The sequence below is a fragment of the Elephas maximus genome, chromosome 25 (genome assembly GCF_024166365.1).
Source record: "Elephas maximus indicus isolate mEleMax1 chromosome 25, mEleMax1 primary haplotype, whole genome shotgun sequence".
Lineage (NCBI taxonomy): Eukaryota > Metazoa > Chordata > Mammalia > Proboscidea > Elephantidae > Elephas > Elephas maximus.
Window position 1 is genome coordinate 28,345,177 of NC_064843.1, and position 23,788 is coordinate 28,368,964.

Consider the following 23,788-nt stretch of genomic DNA (forward strand, 5'->3'; position numbering starts at 1 on the left):
GGAGAGCTGAGCAGAGCGACACGGGGACCTCATACCACCAAGAAAGCAGTGCAAGGAGCATAGTGCACCTTTCAGACCTGACGTTCCTGCACTGAGATGCTCCCAGACCAAGGGAAGACTGATGACAAAGACCGTCCTCCAGAAATAACAGGGGAAGAAGGCCTTCTCCTGGAGCCGAAGCCCTGAATTAGGACTTCTAGCTTACTGGACTGTGAGAGAATAAACTTCTCTTTGTTAAAGCCATCCACTTGTGGTATTTCTGTTATAGGAGCACTAGATAACTAAGACAATGGTCTAGCCTCCTTAGCATGGCATTTAAGGCTGGCCTCAATTCGGCAGCAGGATGTCATAGGAATAAAATATTTTTATTTTATTTTATTTTTCAATTTGGCGGCAGGATGTCATAGGAAGGCATCCAGAAGCTGAAGATATGTAAGTTAGAATCCAACCTATGCTATTTACTAACTATTGAATCTCGAGCAGGTTTTTTGGCCTCCCAGAGACTAAACTTCCTTATTAATAAAATGGTGACGTTAGAACATGTCTGGTATGGTTGTTAAGAGAATCAAATGTCAACTTATGTGAAAAAGTTTAACAGTAACACATGTATTATTTTGATAATTTTTATTGTAGTAAAATATGCACAACATAAAATTTACTATTATTGACATTTAGTACACTCACAATGTTGTGCAACCATCATTACCTGTTAAAATTTTTTGCTTCTTTTTTCACACCCCCATACCTCAACCACATAAGACTCCTCAAATATATTCTGTGCTTTCCTTCCTCTCTGTCCATAATGAAATCCTCTCTGATTGGAATACTTCTTTTAACACCTCACTGTAACCTAATTTCCTTCATAAAGCTGTTTTTGATCTCTAACTGCTGGGAATTTTATTTTTATTTTTTGCTTTATTTATCAAAAGCATTTAATTTTTACCTTTCTTTTAATACAACTGAATTCTTACCTGATTTTCCCACAAGCCTACAAGCTCCCTGAGGGCTAAGACCATTGTTTATCCATTTTTGTATCCCCACAATTTTGTGCTATTTCAGAAGAGGAATGCAATGCATTTCTTAAAATGACTTGGACTTCTGCTCACCATAACGGTTCTCATTTTCTGATTCTATATTTACTCTAAACTATGAAAAGTGATGTTTTCCAACTGAATGGAAGAAAACATTTTTCATTAGAAGTAGTGATATATAGAAGAACACAGGGCTATAAGCTAGAAAATGTGCAGTTTAGTCTCAGCAAGTCACATAGTTTTTTGAGCTGTGGCTTTCACATCTTATTAAAAACCAAAAAGCTCAAATCCGTTGCTGTTGAGTCGATTCCAACTCATAGCGACCCTATAGGATGGAGCAGAACTGCCCCATGGGGTTTCCAATGCTGTAATCTTCATGGAAGCAGACTGCCACATCTTTCTCCCGAGGAGCAGCTGGTAAATTCAAACCACTGATCTTTTTGGTTAGCAGCCGAACGTTCTAACCACTGCACCACCAGGGCTCCCTTTCACATCTTAACAGATATAAATAATCTGTGAATCAGGATTGAGAAAATCTTAGACATAATCACAGTCGAAGTCTACACAGATCTAAGTTCTTGCCTTTTGTAGGTTGCTATTCACCCTTCCATAGCATGTCTGAAGAAGGAAGTTCGTGGGACTCTCCAAAGCCAGGGAATGGCTAGCTGGCTAAGTAGAACGGACTGCCCTTCTAAAACAGTTCAATAACAACATTAATAGCAATAAATAGCAACACATGGGTATACAACATAGTTTATAATGTGCTTTTTCACACCATCCATGTGGTCTTGGTAAAATAGGTGGAACCTACCCAGATGAGACCTTGGGAAGCCAGAAGTACGTAAGACACTCTAGATTTCACAATTTCTTTTCTGATTCAGAGCAATTACATTCCTTTCCTCACAGCCAGGGAAGGAGAGGAAGAGGGAGAGAGCTTTAGAAGCCAGTATATGTTTACCACACTCTTGATCACATTCTGACCACTGGACAGTAAAGCAAGGAGGGCAGGGGCTGCATCTATCTTGTTTACCAACACAATTCCTAGAACCACACACACACTGTGCGTGGCATATATTACGCTTTCAGTAAATATCTTTGAATCAATAAATGAACAGTAAGATGACAGCATGATGTAAAAAATGAATACATCCTCGGGAACTCATAAAATATCTGCCCCTCCTTTTCATGTGAAGGGTTTTTAGTTTGTCAAAGTGAATTTAGATGGCGAGAGCATCACATTTCAACAAAAAGAGAGATTATCAGTCCCAGTAACTGGTGCAGCTCTCAGCTATCCCCTTACCTTGATCCGTGAACTGGGGTTCAGCATGATGTATTTAATGGAACCTTGGATATTCTCTGTCCAGGAGACCAGCCAAGTAACCTTGTTATCATGTCGGACCTCTTTCCACTTATGTCCTGGAGGAGGGGAAGGAACCTTGGCGTCTCTGTGGAAATATGACAGGAGGAGCAGTGAAATAAGAAGTGAGGAACAGTTTTGCCTTTCATGACTTGCTGAAAATACACTTCAAAGTTTCCTCCTCACCAGTCAATACCTAAAAAGCACTTGGAAACCTATACCTGGCAGTATCACTATACCCCTAAGTGTCTCCTTCTCAAACAGTCCTCTGTTAATATGGGAAATATTACCAACTACAAGGAAGCCCTCCAACTCATTTCTAGCCCAAAGGATGATCTGTGTGCTCACTTGCTACAGTTGATGATTATATCCTCAGGCAAGATCCGTCTCTTCAGCATGCCCATCTTGGGGTGGTTGCCACGGCCACGGAAAAGCCCAGGAGGCTCTATCTTGAAGTTGGCAATTCTCTCTCTGTGGTTATCCATAACACAGAAGCCATATTCTTTCAATAATTTTTCATTCTCCTCTTTGATTTTCTGAAAAACAGAAAGTACTCAAAATGCATTCCAATTGCTGACCTACTGCTAACATATTTTATCTCTTGGGAGGAAGAAACAGGTCAAGGCAGAGAAAGTCTACAAATCACTAAGAGAAGCATTCAGATAAAGGAAAAATTCTAGCGGATTTTTTTTCAAATTTACATATAATAAAACTTCCCAAAGGATCTACCAGTAAAGAATGTACGCCTTTTGGTTGAGTAGTATCAAAATGGAGAAAGCAGAAAAGTCTCTGATAGGATCTCATAAAAGAACATCTCCATATTTTCAAGCTGGCTTCAGAAGCATTTAGTTGAACAGTATTTCACACGGGTTTTCAAGTCCAGATGAGCCTGTCACAGATTCTTTTCCAGGTATATAGGTATGTACACTGTACACTTTGTAATTCTTGCTCCAAAAAGGAAAAAATTAAAGGGTTTTGAGCCTCCTTACCCTCTGTTGACTCTTCATCCCTCTTATACTTGGTGATTCAATTTAACTAAGTCCTGCTGACTTGTGGGTGGAAAGAGTCAGAACTTGCTGGCAGCAGATGTCTTTGATGGGGCTCTGACAAAGTGATGCTTATAAAACCTCCCTATCTTTGGAATGGAGTCTCTGGATGGCATGAACAGTTAATGTGCTTAGCTGCTAACTGAAAGGTTTGATGTTAGAGTTCACCCAGAGGGGCCTTGAAAGAAAGGCCTGGCAATCTACTACCCCAAAATCAACCCATTAAAAACCCTGTGGGGATCACAGTTCTACTATGACACACAAGGGTTTGCTATGAGTCAGAACTGACTCGACCGCAAGTGGTTTCATCTCTGAGTCACGCTATTTCAAGAACAAAGCTCCAAGTGGTTTTCAAGTTGAAACACTCTCCCCAAAGTCAATGTACCAAATTTCAGTCATTTGGGATATTGGGGATAAGGCTAAACTGAGACTGAAAAGTCTGATACTTATTATTCCTACAGTAATTTATTAATTTTTAAACTAAGAATCAAATAGGTACTATCAAACAATGAGATACAAATACAAGGACCTAAATTATATAAACATGCAAGTCCTTTAAAATACTGAAACTATAGTGCTCTAAACTGTAAAGAATCCCTTAGTCCTTAACTTCTGAACCTGTTTAAGAAACTGAGTTTCTAGTCTGGATTCCTCTAGATCAAAAGTTAGCAAACTTGTTCTAGATAGAAAATATTTTAGGCTTGAGGGCAATTACTCAACTCTGGCACTGTCACATGAAAGCAGTCGTTAATAATAAGTAAACAAATGGGTGTGGCTGTGTTCCAATAAAACTTTATTTATAAGAACAGGTAGCCCATTTATAAGAATCTGCAGAGGCAGACAAACTCTCCTTTGCTCAATCGGAGTTGAGGCTTTCTGTTTGGTATAATCTGATATAGACTCTGAGAGGAAAATTATCATGGGTGGAAGATGGAGATTGATGAGCATGGTAAATTCCAGAGTAAAACAGATCAAAGAACAAAGAGGTGCATGGCCAATATTATTTGATCTGTCTTAATCCTTAATACCCAGTAGCCACTGCAGGGCAGGGCTGCTCACCTTAAAGACTGTATTATTGGAATTACTAACTGGTCTTTAGATCAGTGGAGCGCCAGGGCTCTTATATTTAGCCATTAAACAAAGTGCTATTCACCGTTTTCACTCTAAGTAAAACCTCTAAAACTTAAACATTACTAGTGAGAGAATCCTAAATCTTTAATACAGAGTGATGTAAAATTACTAAACGTGCTACGTCCAAAAACCAAGAAGAGAATTAGATGAACTGATCACTACTCCAAAATCATCCCGACGTTTAAAAAAGTCTTAGATACCAGCTTTTCTTCTTTGCTCATCTGTTTTCGTGCTTCTGTCTGGGCTTTGAAATACTGGCTCATCTGAGCGAAATCACATTTGCTTAGGCTGGTGATAACATTCTTCTCTTCGTTAGTCATTTCCTAGTCAAAAGAAAAAGGGAAAATGGTACCACCACTGTGGAAAACAGTTTGGTCCCTCAAAAAAGTTGAACACAGAATTACCATATAACCCAGCAATCCCAATCCTAGGTATATACCCAGAAGACGTGAAGGCAGGAACACAAACAGAAACCTGTACACCAACGTTCACTGTAGCATTTTTCATAACAGCCAAAAGGTGGAGATAGCTACATAGATAAAGGAATGCTACTCAGCCAAAAAGAGAAATGAAGTTCTGATATATGCCACGACATGGATGAACCCTGAAGTCATCATGCGGAGCAAAATAAGTCAGGTGCAAAAGGACAAATAATGTATAATCTCACTAGCATAAAATAAGCAAATATGAAGAAACCAAAGATTATTAGTGGTTACACTGGGGGTGAGAGGGAGTGAGAAAGGGGGAGTTTTGCTTAGGGGGCAATGAATTTATGTTAATGATGGTGAAATGATTTGGAAAAGGACAGCAAGAATGGCTGCACAATGGGAAGAATGTAATCAATGTTACTGAATTAACTGTACATGTAGAAATTGTTGAGATGGCACATTTATTATGTATATTTCACTACGATAAGATTTTAGAAATTAAAAATTTTAAAAGAAGGGGAGTAAGATGGAAAGAAGGTAAATATACTAATAAGTTCCTATATTTCTTTGCAATTACAGTGAAGCACCATTTCTTCAGACAAAGGTGTCTGGAGAAGTGTGTGAGTTTTGGAGAAAAAATTGTTACTTTGTTTTATTATAAAACACTTATCTAAGGTTTTAAATTATTCATCACTGAAAAAGATTCTTATACAGTTTCTTGGGCTCTTTGGTACACTGCCGCAAAGCCCCAGAGATATGAGTACCCTGGTTTGAGAACTATGAATACATATCATTTAAGTAACGAGAAAAACATTCCCATACCCATTCTTGCTTACATTATCCTTGCTCTATTTACTTAATAAATCTTATTTTCAGAGCTAGTTCAGAAAGTAAACTTCACCTCAGCCTCCATCCACATTACCAAAATTGAGGGTGAGATTGTTCTGAAATCACCTGCGCAGCTATAATACATATGCTTTCAAGAGTAGAAACTGCCTAAAGCAAATGACCAAGAATCAAGAGGGAATGGGATGTCGGATTAACATCTCTTCCTGCAACAGAAGACAGACCTGCAGAGACAGAGAAACTTTGCTTTGCTCAATTAGAACTGAGGTTTTCTGTTTGGTATAATCTGACACAGCCCCTCCTATAGCCATATGAAGGAGTCCTGGTGGTGCAATGGTTAAGCACTTGGCCACTAACTGAAAGGTTGACAGTTTGAACCCACTAGCTGCTCCACAGGAGAAAAGACCTGGCAATCTGTTCCCATAAACCTTACCACCTAGGCAACCCTAAGGGGCACGGCTCTACTCTGTGCTATCAGGTCACTATGAGTCAAAAGCAACTCGATGGCACACAACAACAGCCATGAGAGCTGGGAGGAAAGAAATATAAGCATTCTTGTTGGCTAGAAATCCTATGTAATATAGCAAATGAAGAAACAAAAGATAAACAACTTTTAATACAACAAAATTCATAAAACCCAAATTTGTATATCAGAGTTTTTTTGTAACATTATAGTTTTATTACTTAGTACTCGATCATTTTGGCAAGGTGCTAGGATATTAATATATGCGCTATAATACCTTTCTCCAGTCTTTAAAGAAATTTTTCCTAAATATTTCCTTAGTAGTATATTCATGGTCGAGCATTTTTGCAAAGAACGTAGCTACTTCTTCTGCTTTGGGGCTCAGCTTCATGACTTTACCTAGAGGAAAAAGTGGTTCCAAAAAGTTAGGTGTAGTATTCAGATTTTAAGTATAAGTATTGAGCTCTGGAGATTTCTTCTTTAATAATGGTTTACCTTCCTAAGGTATTCAAAGGTCTGGTGACACATTGTAACAACAACAACCAGAACAACATACTGATTTATATCTACTTGTATAAATTCTCCTTTTCTTTAGCAGATATTTACCTGGGTCATTCTCTGAAGACTATGCCAGTAAATTGTTCCCAGGTGCCTGCTCAGGACAGGTATGACCTGGGGGAGGCCCAGCCACTCTTCCTTTTCCTTTCAGCAAACAAGTTCCTTTACACCTCTTCAATGGTTTTTAAAAATCAAATCCTCAGAGGGGCTCCTGCCAATGCTAAGCTAAGCAGCCTCTGTTCAAGAAGGGGAGGAAGGGATAGGGCAGGGAGTGGAAGAAAGGAATTGTGGGGAAAAAAAATAGGCATCTTTCTTCTTCAAAGTTAGTGGGTGGAATATGAATAAAAATATATATCCACAGCAGACAAGCCCAGAATTCCCATAGGAAATAGCCTAATTACTAAGATCTACCTCTAGAGCCCTACTACTCAAAAAGTGTGGTTCACAGACTAGCAGCACAGCACCATCACCTGGAAGCTTGTTAGAAATGCAGTATCTTGGGCCCCACCCCAGACCTACTGAATCAGAAACTGCATTTTAACAAGACCCTCAAGTAGCCTGGGTGCACCCTGAAGTTTGCCATGTGCCACTCTGGAACACAGGGGTTAGGAGGCTACCTCCTTCAGGGTAACGGTGCTCCTCCAGAACACAAGGGATGACTGGGGATCTTTGCGGTGTGCAGCCATTTAGGGCAGAGCTGTTTTAATGGAACCTTGAAATGTTAACGCAATGAAAACTACTAACTGGAAAAGAAAATCTGAATGGGGTCTAGGAGTTCTGCGTACCTTAACTAGTTAATAAAGCAATAAAGGAAAAGTCCTTGGGAGTTTAATCTACTTTTCAAATAGAATATTTTTAACAATACTCTTAGGGCCAATTTCCATTTTTTCCCTCCTTGAAAATCCAACTTTACAACATCATGTGGAATAAACCCATGCCATAATAATAATAGCATTTGGCTATACTCAAAACAAAATGAGATTAAATAATAATTCCATTGCTTTACTATAACCATTGCATCGGTATTAACAATTCACCAAGGTTTTTCACATTCATTACAGAAAACTAAGAGCTACGGCTGCTAACCATGCACTCCTTAGAAACGGTATGGGGCAGTTCTACTCTGTCCTATAGAGTCGCTATGAGTCGGAATCGACTTGATGGCAACTTTTTTTTTTTTAATAGTAAACTAAAGTGTAACCAGAATTAATTTCAAAACTCAGAAGATACCTCATCTCATGACGGTTGGTAAGTTATAACCCCTAATTGTGGGAATTCACGGAAGTGTAGCACAAAATTCAAACTGTCCTGATAGACATAAAAAGCTTCCTTGGAAGCCATAACTTAAAAGCCCAACAGGTGGCGCAGCTTTCCCCCTCAACACCCCTAAGCTCCTGCCTTTGAAGGAGGCACTTTGGGTTGCTTTCAAGGTTTCCGCAGTTCTTCAGAACTCCTTCACTCAGGTCTGAACCAGAGGTGCCAATAAAATTGTTACATGCTTCCAAGATAAAGGAAAATATTACATCCCTAATTAAAAAAAAAAAAGAGGCAAGAAATAATGTAAACTTCTCCTGGGTCTGTATGGTATAAACTAAATAGTAACAGTTTTGGGGAGAAAAAAGAGGGGACTCTGGGCAATTTTTCTGAATGCTGCCCCAAGAAAGGGAGCAATTTTGACTCCTCCTGTTTCAGGTACAAAGCTGTTTTAGATGAGCTGTCAAAAGATGAAACAACAGCTTCCTGCAGCAAACTGGTGGGTGATTTAAAGGTTCCTGGCAACGATAACGCTTTGTGGAAAAGGCTGAGCTCCAGAAAGAGGAAACTGCTGAGTCAGAGCTAAAAACTGGAGGTCCTCAGGAGTGGCAGAAATCCACTGTCTTAGACGTTCCATACCCCACCTTCCTTCCCTGGCAGGCTCTAAAGTATTCTGAGAATTCTCTTCCCCAGGGAGTAAGCAGCACTTAAACACCATCAGTTTGAACTTTAATCAGTCAAATTTGACTTCTTGATGTACTACAGAGTTCATACTAAAAGGGAGTAAAGAAGACCCAGAGGGAAGACCAACTAAGAAAATGCTAGAGCCGGGATCTGGTACCCTTGTAATGAAGGACTGAGCAATGATGGAAAGGGACCGTGGCATCCAGTGATAACTGGTCCAGGCCTTGGCTTCTCATCTTGAAAAGTAAGAGGAGCCCCAAGACAAGGAATCCAGCTTTCCCTGAAATCATCTTGATCCTCGTAATTGTGCTTTCTAAAGCTCCTGGTGACCCTAGACAAGGGCGTCAAAATACCTGCACTTTTATGATTGTCCTCTTCAACGTTCTAGGCCCTTTCTCTTCATTGGAAGTTTTGGCTTTGAGTCGTATCTAAGAGTCACCAGGAATGACCTGCTGTGAGGGCTGAAAGAACTCTGTCCTGTGCCATCTGGTCAACACAAGTCAAAATGTTTATCTGTTAACTAAGGCTGTGGGTTGCTGATAAACTGCAAATGCCATGAGATCAGGGAACTGTCAGTGCTGTCCACTGCTGGGTCTTGGGTGTCTGAACACAGGCATATTCAATAAATACATAACTTTAAATAGTGAACTCCAGCTTGCCAAATTTAGCACATCCCTCACTTGCAGACCGAGCCCTTCAGTATAAACTACTTCTTAGACCTACAAGCATCTGTGGCCCTGACACCACTGCTGGTGGGCAAAAAGATGCAGCAGAGCTCTCTTAGGGATGACCACTGCTGCTTTTCAGCAGTTCTCCTACCCAGTACATCTCAAAGTTTGATTTAGCACACCACCTGGTTCAGAATCATCCAGTCCCACTTTGTAACTATTAAACCAGCCCAGACCCAATCTGGTGAACCTTAAGTACAAAGTTTTCAGGAACAATGCTCTAGCCATTTCTGGACAGGATGCTTGGAACAGGGAAATCAGCTGAGAATTACCATCTGCATACTGTTACATCACCAACAGGAGTGTCAAAGACCACTCTTAAATCCTTCACCCCCAGGATGGAAATACTGGTGACAACGGGCAATTCTGAGAGTTCAAAGACAACCAGGCAGAACATTTCTCAGACTTAACTGCTGAGATATCAAAAGCATAGTGTTGTGTTTAATAGAATGAGTGGTAGCTGGCTACTAGGTATACCTAGAGGTTGACGGGTGATTATTAATCCTCATCCAAGTACCAGTTCTATTTCTAGTGATAAGCAGCTTGTCAGCTTACTTTATACTGCTAAAAAAAAATACACCTCCATTCAAGTGAGGCTTTTCCAATTAACTCTCTTGCAAAAAAGTAGCTCCCCAGAAATAAAGTCCAGATGAAAGCATTCCGCTTTTGGACCATATGCTGTGAGCCATGTAGAACCTTTTTTTGGACCATGTAGACAAGACACCAACGGGCCCTTTCTCACAGCACTTTTTCAGCACCAGATGGGCCTTTAAGAGTGAAGTAAACATCTGATGTCCCTTCCACAAAACCACACAATGACAATACAACAAAATGAAATAAGCAAAAAGGTTCATACAGCACAGGATTCTTCCTTTTCTTCTATCCCGAAATACAAGCCAATTCTTGTTTTGGCCAAGAGCCGGACAACCCTAGAACAACTTACCATCATAGTAAAACTTGACGTTCTCTGGAAGAGGCTCATATGGTGGAGCAAATACAGGGCCTTTATGCTCTAGGAATTTCCACTTGATGCCTTCAGGGTAACGCTCTTCTTCCCACCTTCAAAAGAAACGGCACAACCTCATTTAGTGATCACCTTGCCTAATACTGAGATTACAACCTAATAAATGATAAAATAAATATCTGTTCAATTGACTCATGCTCTGGAATGACTATGGGCCCACATTCAAAGACCGGATCAAAATAACTGCCAAAGGTCAACCAGATGGTATCCTTTGCTTTAAAAAGTCAACTGTCACAAACAACATGGAATAATCAGGTGAATAGAAGGAAGCACATCTCAATGGTTCAGTTAAAAGATACTGGATAACCCAGCAATTCCAATCATAGGTATATACCCCAAAAACGTGAAAGCAGGAAGAGCCTCAAATAGAGACTTGTACACCAATGTTCATTGTAGCGCTATTCAAAATAGGCAAAAGGTGGAAACAATGCCCATAGGCAGATGAATGGATAAACAAAACGTAGTACATATATACAGTGGAATAGTACTCAGCCAGTAGGAGAAATGAAGTCTTGATACACATAATATGGATGGAGTTTGAAGACATTATGCTGAGTAAGTCAATCACAAAGTGACAAATGTACAAAAAACTCAAGAAAAGACATGTAGAGAGAACAAAGCTTATTACTGGTTACCGGGGTGGAGGGAAGGAGGAAACGGAAGGTTAATGGTGAAGGAAATTTGAGTTGATTAAGGGTAGGATTGCACAGCCAATTACTGTAATTGCTGTCAATGAACTGTACACCTGTAAAAAGCTAAATTGACAAAGGTTGCGTAATATATTTACAACAACAACAAAAAACAAAAAGAAAAAAGTAGCTGCTGAGGCTGACTCGTACAACCAAACACCTCATGGCATTTGGTTTCTTGGTTTGGAGACTCAGGGTCATGGTTTCACGGGACATCTCAGTTAACGGGGCTAATAACATGTTTATTGCCTCTGATCTAGCTCCCAGTTCATTACATAGTACCTGGGATCTTAAAAGCTTGCAAGTGGAGTTGACCCAGAACCGAAACCATTCCCGAAGCCTATTCTTCAGACAACGATTAGCCAGGACTATAAAACAAAAAATACAAGGGGGGAGTGTGCTTCTTAGTTCAATCAGATACACAAGACCAAATGGGCAGCTCCTGACTGGAGGCAGGATGAGAAAGCAGGAAGGGACAGAAACTGGTTGAATGGACACAGGGATCCCAGGGTGGAAAGGTGGGGGGCGGGGGGGGGGGGCGGGTTACATTGTGGGGATTGCAACTAATGTTACAAAACAATATACGTAAAAAATTTTGGAGAAATTAACTCAAGCTGTAAACTTTCACCTAAAGCACAATCTAAAAAAAAAAAACGGGGGGAGGGGGGAAGCTTGCAAGCAGCCATCCAAGGCACAACAATTGGTCTCTATGCACCTGGAAGAACAGAGAAAAAAGGAGAGTCAGGAATAGGAGGATATAGAATGTGTGGCTAATTGCTTCCATGAACAACTGCCTCCTTTGCCGTGAGACCAGAACAACTGAATGGTGCCCAGCTACTATTCATTACTTAATGTTTTGATCAAAGATTCCATAAAAGAATTTTGATCAAAAGGGAGAAAATACAGAATTTTAAATTCTCATGCATTTCAGACTTCCTGGAGCCATGAAAGTTGGATGAACTTCTGAAACTACTGCCCTGAGATAATCTTTAAACCTCAAATCAAAAATATCCCCTGAAGTCTTCTTAAAAACAAGGAATGGTTTAGCTTAACTAGTAAAAAATGTCTGCCTTGAGCATTATGTTCTTTTAAGAACTATCTATGTGGGATCAAACTGATAACAGCAAATCAAAAGATTAAACAGGGCCCTTACCTGTCAATTCTGACTCATAGCGACCCTATAGTGCAGAGTAGAACTGCCCCCATTCGGTTTCCGAGGAGCAACCTTTTTTTTTGTTAACAGCTGTAGCTCTTAACCACTTCGTAGAGGGCAGTAATTCACGTTAATGGGGGAAAAGCAACTCAGAAACGGAGGGTGAGAAAGTTCACACAACTCGAAGAATGTAATCAACGTTACTAAATGGTACATGTAGAAAATTGCTGAATTGGTGTATGTTTTGCTATAGGGTCCCTATGAGTCTGAATTGACTCGACAATGGTTTTTTTTGCTCTGTATAATCTCAGCAACAAAAAACAAAATTACATACTTAAAAAAAGACACTGGATAAAAGAGTATCACTGAAGGCGCTCAGCAAAAGTGGGGGATATGGAAATGCAGTTATGTTTTACCACAACAGTATACATGACAGAGGTATTATTTATGCTACTGATATTCAGAACAAGGCCTCTTGGGAGTTGAGATGCCAAGAGAAGGAACGGGGAAAACAACCCTATGAGAAAGTGTACAATTGAACAGGAAGGCTGGGAAAGAAAATTTCAACTGGAACACAGTGTGTTTATGGTACTTAATGGTAATTAAAGATAGCCAAATGGGCCATAGAGATATCCAGCAGACACTGATATATAAATCTAAATAGATGCTCAGTGGAAACAAGTTTTTAAAAAATGTTTCATTTTCAAAATTATCAAATAGAGGGACACAAAAAATACAGTAAACATATAACCACCACCTATATCACAATTGCTAGTATTTTGCCAAATTTCCTCTTGTTGCTGAACCACTTCAAAGTAATTTGCAGATATACCTCACCTCTAGGTATTTTAGCAAGTATCTCTGTAAAAAATTCTCCCACTTAACAATAATACTATTATCACAACAAAATTAAGAATTCCCTAGTATCATTCTAATACCTAGTCTGTATTAAAAAAATTCCCAACCATATCCAAAACGTATTTTATAGACCAGGATCCAATTAAGAACCACCTGTTGCAATTGGTTTACGTGTCTCAAAAGTCTCTCGTTCTCTGGAATAGCCTTCTCCCCACCCTCACATTTTGTTGTTTTAGAGTCATCCAGTTGTCTTACAGACAGAATGTTTTAAAATGTCACAGATTTTAATCTTTACTATTTCCACCTGAAACCTAAAAGGCCTACAGTTCTACAGAATCTTTCCGAAAGCCAATTATGCATATTCTATTACCTTCCTATCATCTTCTAACTCCAATATGTTTTTAAAACTTCAGAAATATCAAATAAAAATTACATGTATCAAACTGTACTGTTAACAACAGCATTACTATAAAAGGCAAGTCAAGATTTGAAGACCCTTGATAACCAACTTGCCACTTTACAGATAGAAAATCAGGCAGGATCTGCCAACTAGTGGTTGGCACAGAAAGGTCTGGACACAGGAACCCTTCCAATCCCCCAAGTTCTTTCATCTCATCATACCAAAAACTCAAAATAGGCTTTTGCTCCCCTTTGCAAAAGTATTAATAATAAAGACAGAAAGACATTTAAAGTAGAGAAACAAGTACGATTTTCTCCACATCAGAGAAAATATGTTTGTACGAATACATGTCTGTGAGAGCACTTGCAAGGCAGCTATCCAGAGCAGCCACTGAGTAACCTGAGGAGATTTCAGTGTGTCGAGCTTTCCCTTACCCTGGGACTTGGCTCCATTCTCATCAACTCCAGTGTTTTCAAATTAAGACTCCAAACTGTTTTTATAATTTCTCCTCTTTCAACATGTTTGTCTTCACCCACAGAAACTTTACCATTTAAACATATTAAGAGGCTCAGTAAATCACTTAACACTAACCCCAGTTTAAAGAGGAAGACAGAACACATCCTCCAATATGGGCTGATGTTACTGGATCAACGGTTATTACTCTACGAATGAAAACATACAATGTTGTACTGAATTGTACACTCAAAAATGGTTAAAATGGCAAACTTTTGAGAGATATATTTAACACAATAAGACGAATGAACGAAATAAGGAAAAACATGCACTTAGACATCAAAATGACTTCTCTACGGCAGGCTTGACTTAGGAATTCAAGTTGGGTGTCAATTTTACCATAAAACTTGCTTGAAAGGCAGAAAGAGGAAAAATGCTAGAAATGAGTGTAAGACAGGACAATAAACCACTGTTGGGAATCAAGTTCCTTCAAAGTTAACAAGCACCTCACAGTATACTGGAAAATGCATTTCTAATTTTTTTTTAATTCAGAAATAAAGGTCATAATACTACAGCTTTCTGGAAGCTAATCTTTGGAATCAGTTTCTCTGGTTTGAGGAGAATGTCAATAACCCATATTCAATAAACTTATCACTATCACTGGCTGTATTCATGAGTCCTGGTCTTTAAACACTAACTCCTTATAACATTATAATCCTAACTCCTTACAGCATGTTGCCTTCTGCTAAAAGAGACTCAAAACTCCATTTTTGAAGTCACACCTAAGACCTGGCCATAAACTCCTGGAGTTTCTAAGCCTTTGTGAAGAATCAACTGTTTAGAACTGAGATGGGGCTTATGTTCCAACAGGTCAGCCCTGATAAAGATATACTTAACCCAAAGCAGTGCTGAAACCCTATATAGCTACAATGGGTAACAGTTACAAATACGGGCACCTGGAGCCTTGGCAGCACAGCGGTTAAGAGCCTAGCTGCTAACCAAGAAGGTCAGCAGTTCGAATCCACCAGCTGCTCCTTGGAGACCCTATGGGGCAGTCCTACATGGTCGCTATGTGTTGAAGTTGACTCAATGGTAACAAGTTTGGTTTTGGTTTGGGCGAAACATTTTTATGGATGAGCCTGCGTGTACTGCTACCACCTACGACATTGTTTCTGTGGGAAAAATGTGATACAGCAAAGAAACCCAGAGGGATTTGGACCATTTCTCATTCCCACAATTATCAAAGAGAGAGACGTTAAGGATCTAAGTAAGTTATTTATTTATTTATTGTCAAGATGGATGAGTCTGCAGACTTTGGAGGGAGGCAAAACATCTGTGCATTTGCCAAGCTTGTAAAGTGTATAAATTATTTTTATGAGACAGCAATAGAAATAATAAAAATCAGAGCATCTGCCATCTAAATTCTCTTACTAGGTCGTCATTGGCAAGCTATCAGTTAAGAAGCCCATCACTTCTATTCTCTACCTCTCAACACTTCCAGAAAACCACCAAGCATTGTGCTTGGGAAGAATGCTCAAAGTTTAACAATCAGACTTGAGAAAAGCATACATTAGGAGTGTAGCCAAGACTGCTCACCCCCAAACCAACCATCTTTTGTTAAAGACTAACCAGTTCCCCTTAAACCAAAACAAGATTAAAAATCAAAGGTCATGGTCCCTCAGAATTAATGTGTGGCAACACTGATAAGGATTTTCAACCCACAAAAGCAAAATAGGCTACTAAAACCCTCAAGGACACCTAATTCTACATACACAGGCTGGGCCAGGATAAGAGTTTATCTGCTTCAGGGCCCAATGCAGCCAGGGCTCCAAAGGAAGAAGAGAGATGAAAATAGCAAGGAGCTACTGATGACAAGGAAATTAATTTGTTCATTCAACAAGGATTTGTTGAGCATCAACCAAAGAACCCTGAGATAGACTGATGAATTACCAACTCACCACTCTCACCATTGCCAATAATAACCTCTAATTTACACAATCATTTTATTAATTAAAAAAAAAAAAAAAGGCATTTTGTTAAAGGTCATAAAAACCTTTCGATGCTCTATGAGTAAAACTCTATGAAAGATCACGGAAAACTTTCAATTAGTTTTAAATAAAAACCAGAAAAATAAAAATACATCATCTTTTGTTTTCTGACTCTGATCTCTGGAAAGGCCCAGGATTCTTTTGCTCTGTGGTTTTCCTTGACTAGACATTCCATTTAACCCCATGTACGTTCACACCAACAATGCCAATCCATGGCTATGATGAGCAATTCCGCCACTGTGGCTCTGGTACAACTCTCAGCCATTTCCCAGGTCACGTATCCTTCCCCTTTCTTCAGACATTAATGTTCTAAATTATAAAAGCAATACAGTAAATGCATACAAAAGGGTCTGGAATACTACTCACGAAACTACAAACAGTGATAACCTCAAGGTTGAAAAGGCAAATGGGACGAGGTAAAGGAGGCTTTCACCTGTGGATCATTTGAATTTTCTCAACACAATATGAATTACTACTACTGTTATAAAACCACACCTGTTGGCCATCTAGTTGATTCCAACTGACAGAGACCCTATAGGACAGAGTAGAACTGCTCCATAGAGTTTCCAAGGAGCACCTGGTGGATTCGAACTGCCAACCTTTTGGTTAATAGCCGTAGCACTTAACCACTATGCCACAGGGTTTCCATTACTGGTAGAGTAGTTAAATAATAAAGGTTAAGAAAAAAAGCTGTTGTTAAGTGCCGCCAAGTCAGTTCTGACTCACAGTGACCCTATGTACAAAAAAAAAAATTTTTTTTTAAGTATAAAAAAAGACATGTTTATCTTGTAATTCCAAATACCAAAGTTTATAAAGTAGAAAATAAAAGTTCCCCACCTAAACACACTTCTCAAAAGTAACCTGTTATTTCTAAACTGTCCTTCATAAAGAATGTCTCTGAATCTTCATTGCCACTGTGAAGGAGAATACCTGTTTTTCTCACATTCACTAGACATTTTCACTTACTGATCTTTGTCAATCTGAGAGGCAGTAAACAAAAAGACATCTCCCCCCTTTTTTCCCCCCATCTTTGATTACTTTTAAGGTTGACCATATCTTAAGATGTTTACTAATCATTTGGAGCCCTGGTGGTGCAGTGGCTAAGAGCTACAGCTGCTAAGCAAAATGTCAGCAGTTTGAACCCACTAGCCACTCCTTGGAAACCCCATGGGGCAGTTCTATAGGGTCACTATGAGTCGGAATCGACTCAATGAAAACAGGTTTTGTTTTTTTGGTTTTATTAACCACTTTTTTTCTGTTTCTCACTTTTCTACTAGGTTGTTCTTTTCATAATTGTTTCAAGAGCTTTTTTCAGATTAGGATTATCAGTCCTTTGTATTGCAAATATTTTCCTCAGGTTTTTTTTTTAATAGTTTGTCTATTTGTCATTTGGATAGAAGATTTTAATTCTGATGTAATTTATGGCTCTGGTTATAAGTCTTGCTTCAAAAGGTCTGTACTGCAAAATTATAAAAATATTCACACACGTTTTCTTAGGGAGTTTTTTTTTTTTTTTTAAACAAACAGGCAGTATTCCCAAAATGATTTATAGAATAATTCATCTTTTCCCCATTTTAAATGTGACTTTCTTTATAAGCTAAACTCCATACACATAATCTACTTCTATAATTCATTCTGTTCAGTGAAGTGGGACCTAGTTTTGAGACTCAATAGGTTTAAGGATTTCACAAGGGCCTAGGAAACATATTTCTTAAGAATTATTCTAGAGAGATTCTCGTAAGTACTTTTGTTTTCCCCCCTCTAAGTATCAGGCTATTAATTTTAATAACTCAATACTCTCGCTTAATTAGGCTGTGGAATAAAAGAGCTGACACTTGAACCCAGTGCTGAGATGTTACCATTTCCACTTCTGCTCCTCTTCTTTCTTCGGTTTCTTTTTCTTGTTATCTGGTTCAGGAACTTTTTTATCTTTATCTTTATTCTTGGGTTTTTTCAATTTACCATCCTACAAAGAAACATGGTGAGAAAGTACTTAAATAAGGACCAATCACACTTCTAGAAGTAGTTTTTGGTGGCCGTTACGAAGAAAAACTGGAATCATATTAGAACTGAAGATCTTAGGTACAATTCCATCGTTTGACTGACGAATAATATTTACTAGGATTTGCTCTAGAGCAGCGTTTCGCAAGCTTCCCTGACAAGTGATTACCTAAAAAAGTGATTAAAATAATTTGTTTTTAGGGGAAAGAGCCTGGGAAACAATTTTTTAACATTAGGGGAGCTTGGGAAACCACTGCTAGAGAGAGTAATCCCAGTGCACTATCCTTATTTTTTTTCCTCACTTATTTTTAAATTGACTCATCTTTAAACCTCTTCCAATACCATCTAACGGTGAGTGTGGGAGGCTTTATATTAGGTACTTAATACTCAGTTTGAAAAGGATATTCCTGATTCATTCTAGTGGGGAATACTTTCTATCATATCACTCCTGCATGTATATACAAAGTCACAATGCAGTGAGCAAATGATTACTGATTCCTATGATGGTATTTCCTTATGGCTTCTCTTTGAACTGTGATCTTAGATAGCCTGGTTAGAGGGGCAGAGTAAGACAGCATCAAACATAAACAAGTGCAACTCCATAATACATGAGATAAATCTCAACACGCATACGCCCAGGCAAATATATGACATTCGATTGGTGGGGGTCCTGCTTAATAGAATCTAAACTCTTCTGAAGAATATTTTCCTTTGCCCCAACTATTCAAGATAATTTAAGTCATTATTCAACAAGTCTTGTACAGCAAGGAAAGGTAGTTTTGAATCATCTTAAAAATCAATTACAGATTGGCAGAGCTGGAAAGAGCTTTACTGACGGTTTCATTTGACCTCTTCAGGTTACAATCAAGAAAACTTTGAAGCAGAGGTTTTGTCACTGGCTCAAGGTCGTACAGCTGATAGTCACCATGATGAGAGCCCAAACTTACAGGAAAAATAAAAGAATGTGACTCATGGGAATGACTGGAATAGATAAACAGTCTAGGACTACCTAGCAGGATGGCAATCAAGAGAGGAATAAACTTAGTCTATGAGCAAATGACCTCTGAGAGACAGGAGGAAGGTGAAAGCTCATAATATCACACATATTTTTAAGCAGACATAAGAATATATGGAGAAGGTACTAGAGGATCACATTAATTCAGATGTTTATTATTTAGGCTGCAACACACCACGAGAAAAGGGAACATATTTTAGTGAAGACATTGTCTTAATGGCTTCTGAACAGGCATGCAGATGGTCCCATCAGGAAACTACTGGCTACATTTTATGTTTTCAAGCTTAAAAATGGGATATTTAGTTACCAAGAGACTTCAGAACAATTCCCAGAAACAAACAAACAAACAAACAAACAAAACAGTCAGCAAATGAGATTTAATGATTGATCCTGCCATCTGGGGTCCCTGCCACAGTAAGACTGTACATTAATTCACGGGGTCTTTCATTCTGCATTTTCTTTTCAGAAAGGAGAGAGTTGGTAAACAGAACAATAAAAAACGAAGTCAGCCATTCTTTTTTTCCAGATGGTTTAACAGTTATTACTAACCTCTTCTAAACTTGGAGAAAAGCTATTATCTTGCATAAATGTAATATAAACATAAATGCAATATAGAAAGCATGGAGAGCTAAAATTTTACGTTTCTTTATTGACGAGCCTGTACTGATTATCTACGTAACAGTGAAGTGACTGGCTACCAAAATCACTGCTCAACATTCCACTCTCAACTCCTTGAGTTGGCTCTCATTAACTTGAATTTCTGCCAAGAAGACCCTAGTTGTCAGAGAAATTACGATTCTCTAACTCCAGGATCTGATTATCTCCCTATGGCTCACCTACTCGTTAAAATTCTTAATATAATTTCCTTAGATCTTTTTCCCCTTTCCTTGTGGAGTTAGAGGATCAGCAAAGTTCCATAGCAGGCATGATAACATAGCAGATAGTGTGCTGACTCTGGAAGCAGACTGTGTGAGTTCAAATCCTGGCTTTACCACTTATTAGCTGTGTGACCATGCACAAAAGATTTAACCTGTCTACACCTCAGTTTCTACATCTGTAAACTGGGCATAATAATAGTGATAATTTTCTCTTGGGGTTGTTGTAAGGATTAAATGATACATATTAAACATGTAGAATAGTGCCCAGCACACAGTAAACACCTATTACATTTATTGTAATTACTAATATTATCCGCATCACTACTATGGCAGATTACTTTCTAAGACTCACTGCCTCTTACTATCATTATTTTTAACACTGGTATTTCAGACTCTTGACTTTACGTTTGTGAACCCATTTTGCCTAAGTCAGTGGCAAACCTCAAGTACAGCATAAAGGCTAAGTAATCACTCAACCCCTTCTTCTCTTAGCAGAGTGCAAAAATTTCTGACACCTTTTTCTTTACTTGCTAATAACTCTTCAGTTTAAGAAACAGTGTTAAAAGGAGAACCATGTTATTCTATTTTAAACCTACCACAAGCATCAGGTAGAAGCCTTAGGAAAGTACTTTAACTGAAATGAAATTTTAAGAAAGGTCATAAGCCAGGAGGAGAAAGGGGGAAAGAGCGTGCGAGTTTCAGACAGAGGGAACAGAATGTACCACATAAACCAAAGCACGAAAGAGGCTGGTATGGAAAAGAAAGAAAGGAGGCCAGTGTGGCTGGAACAAGATGAGCTAGAGAAGAGAGGCACAAAATGAAAAGAGGTACGCAGGGGCCAGATCAGGAGGAGTTGTGGTAAACAGCTTGGATTTTATCCAATGTCTGAGAGGGACACATTAAAGAGCTTTAAATAGGGATGGTTAACCCAAAGTGAGTAATAAGCAAGTCTGTTAGACATAAGAGTGGCGCAGTGGTTAAGAGCTCAGCTAGAAACCAAAAGGTCAGCAGTTCGAATCCACCAGCCGCTCCTTGGAAACCCTTATGGGGCAGTTCTACCCTGTCCTCTAGGGTCACTACGAGTCGGAATCGATTCAATGGCAACGGGTTTGGTTTTAGCTTTTAAGGAACACTTAAGGGAAATTCTTCAGTGTCACAAGCCAAAATGTGGTTTCTTGTTAACATTTCCTCTGTATGTATGAAGACGACACAGCCTCTCCAGAAACATCTTCTCAGTTGGTAACATAACTATCAGCTAACACCTGGGAAGACTAAGACAGTAGAGTCACCGGTTGAGGTCAACTTAAGGCACTTAACTTTGGGAGCTTGGACAGAGCTTAAAACTAACAGTGCCACAGCTACCACTTTCGTGTAAGAGGTTTTTCCAGTGTTACCAACACAACAGACCAATAAATTCCTAAAATCTATTTGCCTTCAAAAATTGTTTTAAGGAAAACCCCACTTCCAAACTCAAGCCTCAAAGGGCCTATGTCTCTTTACTAACCTCTTCTTCCTCTAGTTTTCGTTTCTTCTCCTTCTTGATATCGTCTGTTTTAATTTTCTTAGGTTTGTAATCAGCACTAGAAAGGGGGACATGAATATGCAGTTAACACAATTGTGACTCAGAAGTTCTCAGCCACAGGATTAGGACCTCCAAATTCTTGGAAGCCTCCAAGGCAGGTGTGGCTTTATTATTCTTGGCTAGGCATTCCACAGTCAAGGGCAACAGAAGTGGAGAAAGTAAATAGTACAAAAACTAGATCAAGGACCAATAGTTATAACCCTATATAGAACAAAATAAATTTATACTAAACCCTGGCCTGGAAAGGATAAAGGATGAAGGGATAGACACAGAAATAGGCACCACCATGAGATGGAAGTCTGGGAACCAAATGCACAGTGAACAATAATAACTGGCTGGGAAGGGAAGAAAGCAATTCTGTACTGCATAAATACAAACGTAAGTTCGCTGTTTATTCCCCTCCTCCCTTTCCACCTACTTTCTACCATAAATTCTTTGTAGATTTCTAGAGAATAAGCTATACAAGATTGAAAATAATGAACAGAATTTATCCTCACTGATTGAACCTGTGAGCCTCAAAGAACTGTTTTTGAGTTGAGAATAATTTTATTACTTCTATACACTGAAATTTCACTTAGAATGTGCTGACAGGCACAGTTTGCTGGGGGAAACTGCTTTAGAAGTGAAAATGTCTGTGGTAAGCTATGATAAACTTAAAGTAACTTAAATAATTTTAATGTTCTTCATGAATTCTGCAGCATTTGAAATTTATACAATAAATATGTATTACCTTTTTCATCAGGAAAATATATTTTTTTAAAAATGTAGATATACATTCTCCATTGAAGTCTCAGGTACACTACTTATTTGCTTAGCAAGCCCCACTTCTCACAATTTAAAGAGAAACCAGTCACCCAGCATTAATCACAACTTCCAAATGAGTAAAAGTTAATTCATGCGGATTTTCTGTGTACTGCAGGGACATATGTCATATTTATTCCTTTAACAACTCTGTCTCAAAAGTCAAATAAGAAGAAATACTCACTCATCCTCATCTCGAGGTCTCTTCAATGGCTTTATATCCTCTTTAGGGGGGGCAAAATAGCCATCATCTTCAGGTTCATCTTTAATTCGTGGGGGACTAAAGAGAAAAGAACTGTTAGTCGACAAGGAGTGAGAGAATATCAACATTACATTAAATACAAAGTAAGGATAAACCATCCCACTAAGAAGCTAATAGAAGGTAACAATAACATATTTGTACATATTATAAAGGTTTTCATGAGTAATTTCTCTCACTTAATTTTCACTACAACCCTGTAAACTAGATAACACTGTACCCATTTTACAGATAAAGGGGAAATGTCAGGATTTGGGCTCAGGACTACTTAACTAAGTCAGTGTCTACATCTTAGTTACTTTTCACAGCATGACTAAGCCAAAACAGGAATAAATCTAAATTCATTCCTTGTCTTATATGAGGGAGCTATTATATATATGATCCCACAAATGATCTGAACCCATTATTCTAATATTCTAAAAGCTAAAATACAGCCTTTATAATAAAACAGTAAAAATTTGTTTTCCAAACTTGATAACTTGAGGTTCTAAAAATCTGGCAACGATGTACTTGTATATTCAGTCACATGAAAAAAAAAAAATAACCAACACAAAATTAGGACAAAAGAAGGGCACATTCTAAGCCAAATCTACTCATTGTTCAACTTCCTACTTAGGTTTACTCACTTTATACACAGACAGTGCCTCACCACTATTTTTTGCTAAGATTTGGCTTTCTGAATATAAAAAAAAAGATACTCTGTTAGACAACTACCTTGAACCAAAAAGGCGAAAAACAGGAAAAAAATAAAAATAAACCCATCAAGACCAGCAACCATCATAGTCTCGGGATATACCCTCACTTGGTACGTCTCTTCAGTATCCCGTTGCTCACAGCTTCCAGCTCCTTATAGAACTCACTCACTTAATATAGGGAATGGCCTGCCTCCCTACACAAAGCTGCCATCTCTATAGGGGTCCAAAGGACAGACAGACAGACTCAGCAGCAAAGGAAATTCAGTATATTCATGGGGTTTCACGCGTAAGCAAGCCCCTCTTCTCGTCACTCAAAACAAGCATACTGGACCCCCTTACTTGTGATGGAACTGAATGTTTAAAGAGATTAGCTTTCCTTCCTTACTTAGCACACTCCCCAAGTGGC

At 38.7% G+C, this 23,788-nt stretch overlaps 1 protein-coding gene across 2 annotated transcripts in view; it reads right to left on the minus strand.

Annotated features, from left to right (window-relative positions):
- The window catches only part of TOP1 (DNA topoisomerase I), a 90,811-nt gene that overhangs the window by 22,186 nt on the left and 44,837 nt on the right, over positions 1-23,788 (minus strand). For both annotated transcript variants that reach the window (XM_049870135.1, XM_049870136.1), the window contains 8 exons: positions 22,613-22,708; positions 21,550-21,625; positions 18,011-18,117; positions 10,470-10,585; positions 6,580-6,701; positions 4,766-4,888; positions 2,737-2,924; positions 2,332-2,476 (listed from right to left, as the gene is read on the minus strand). In XM_049870135.1, coding sequence (XP_049726092.1) covers positions 2,332-2,476; positions 2,737-2,924; positions 4,766-4,888; positions 6,580-6,701; positions 10,470-10,585; positions 18,011-18,117; positions 21,550-21,625; positions 22,613-22,708 — 973 coding nt within the window. The remainder of the gene's footprint in view (positions 1-2,331; positions 2,477-2,736; positions 2,925-4,765; positions 4,889-6,579; positions 6,702-10,469; positions 10,586-18,010; positions 18,118-21,549; positions 21,626-22,612; positions 22,709-23,788) is intronic.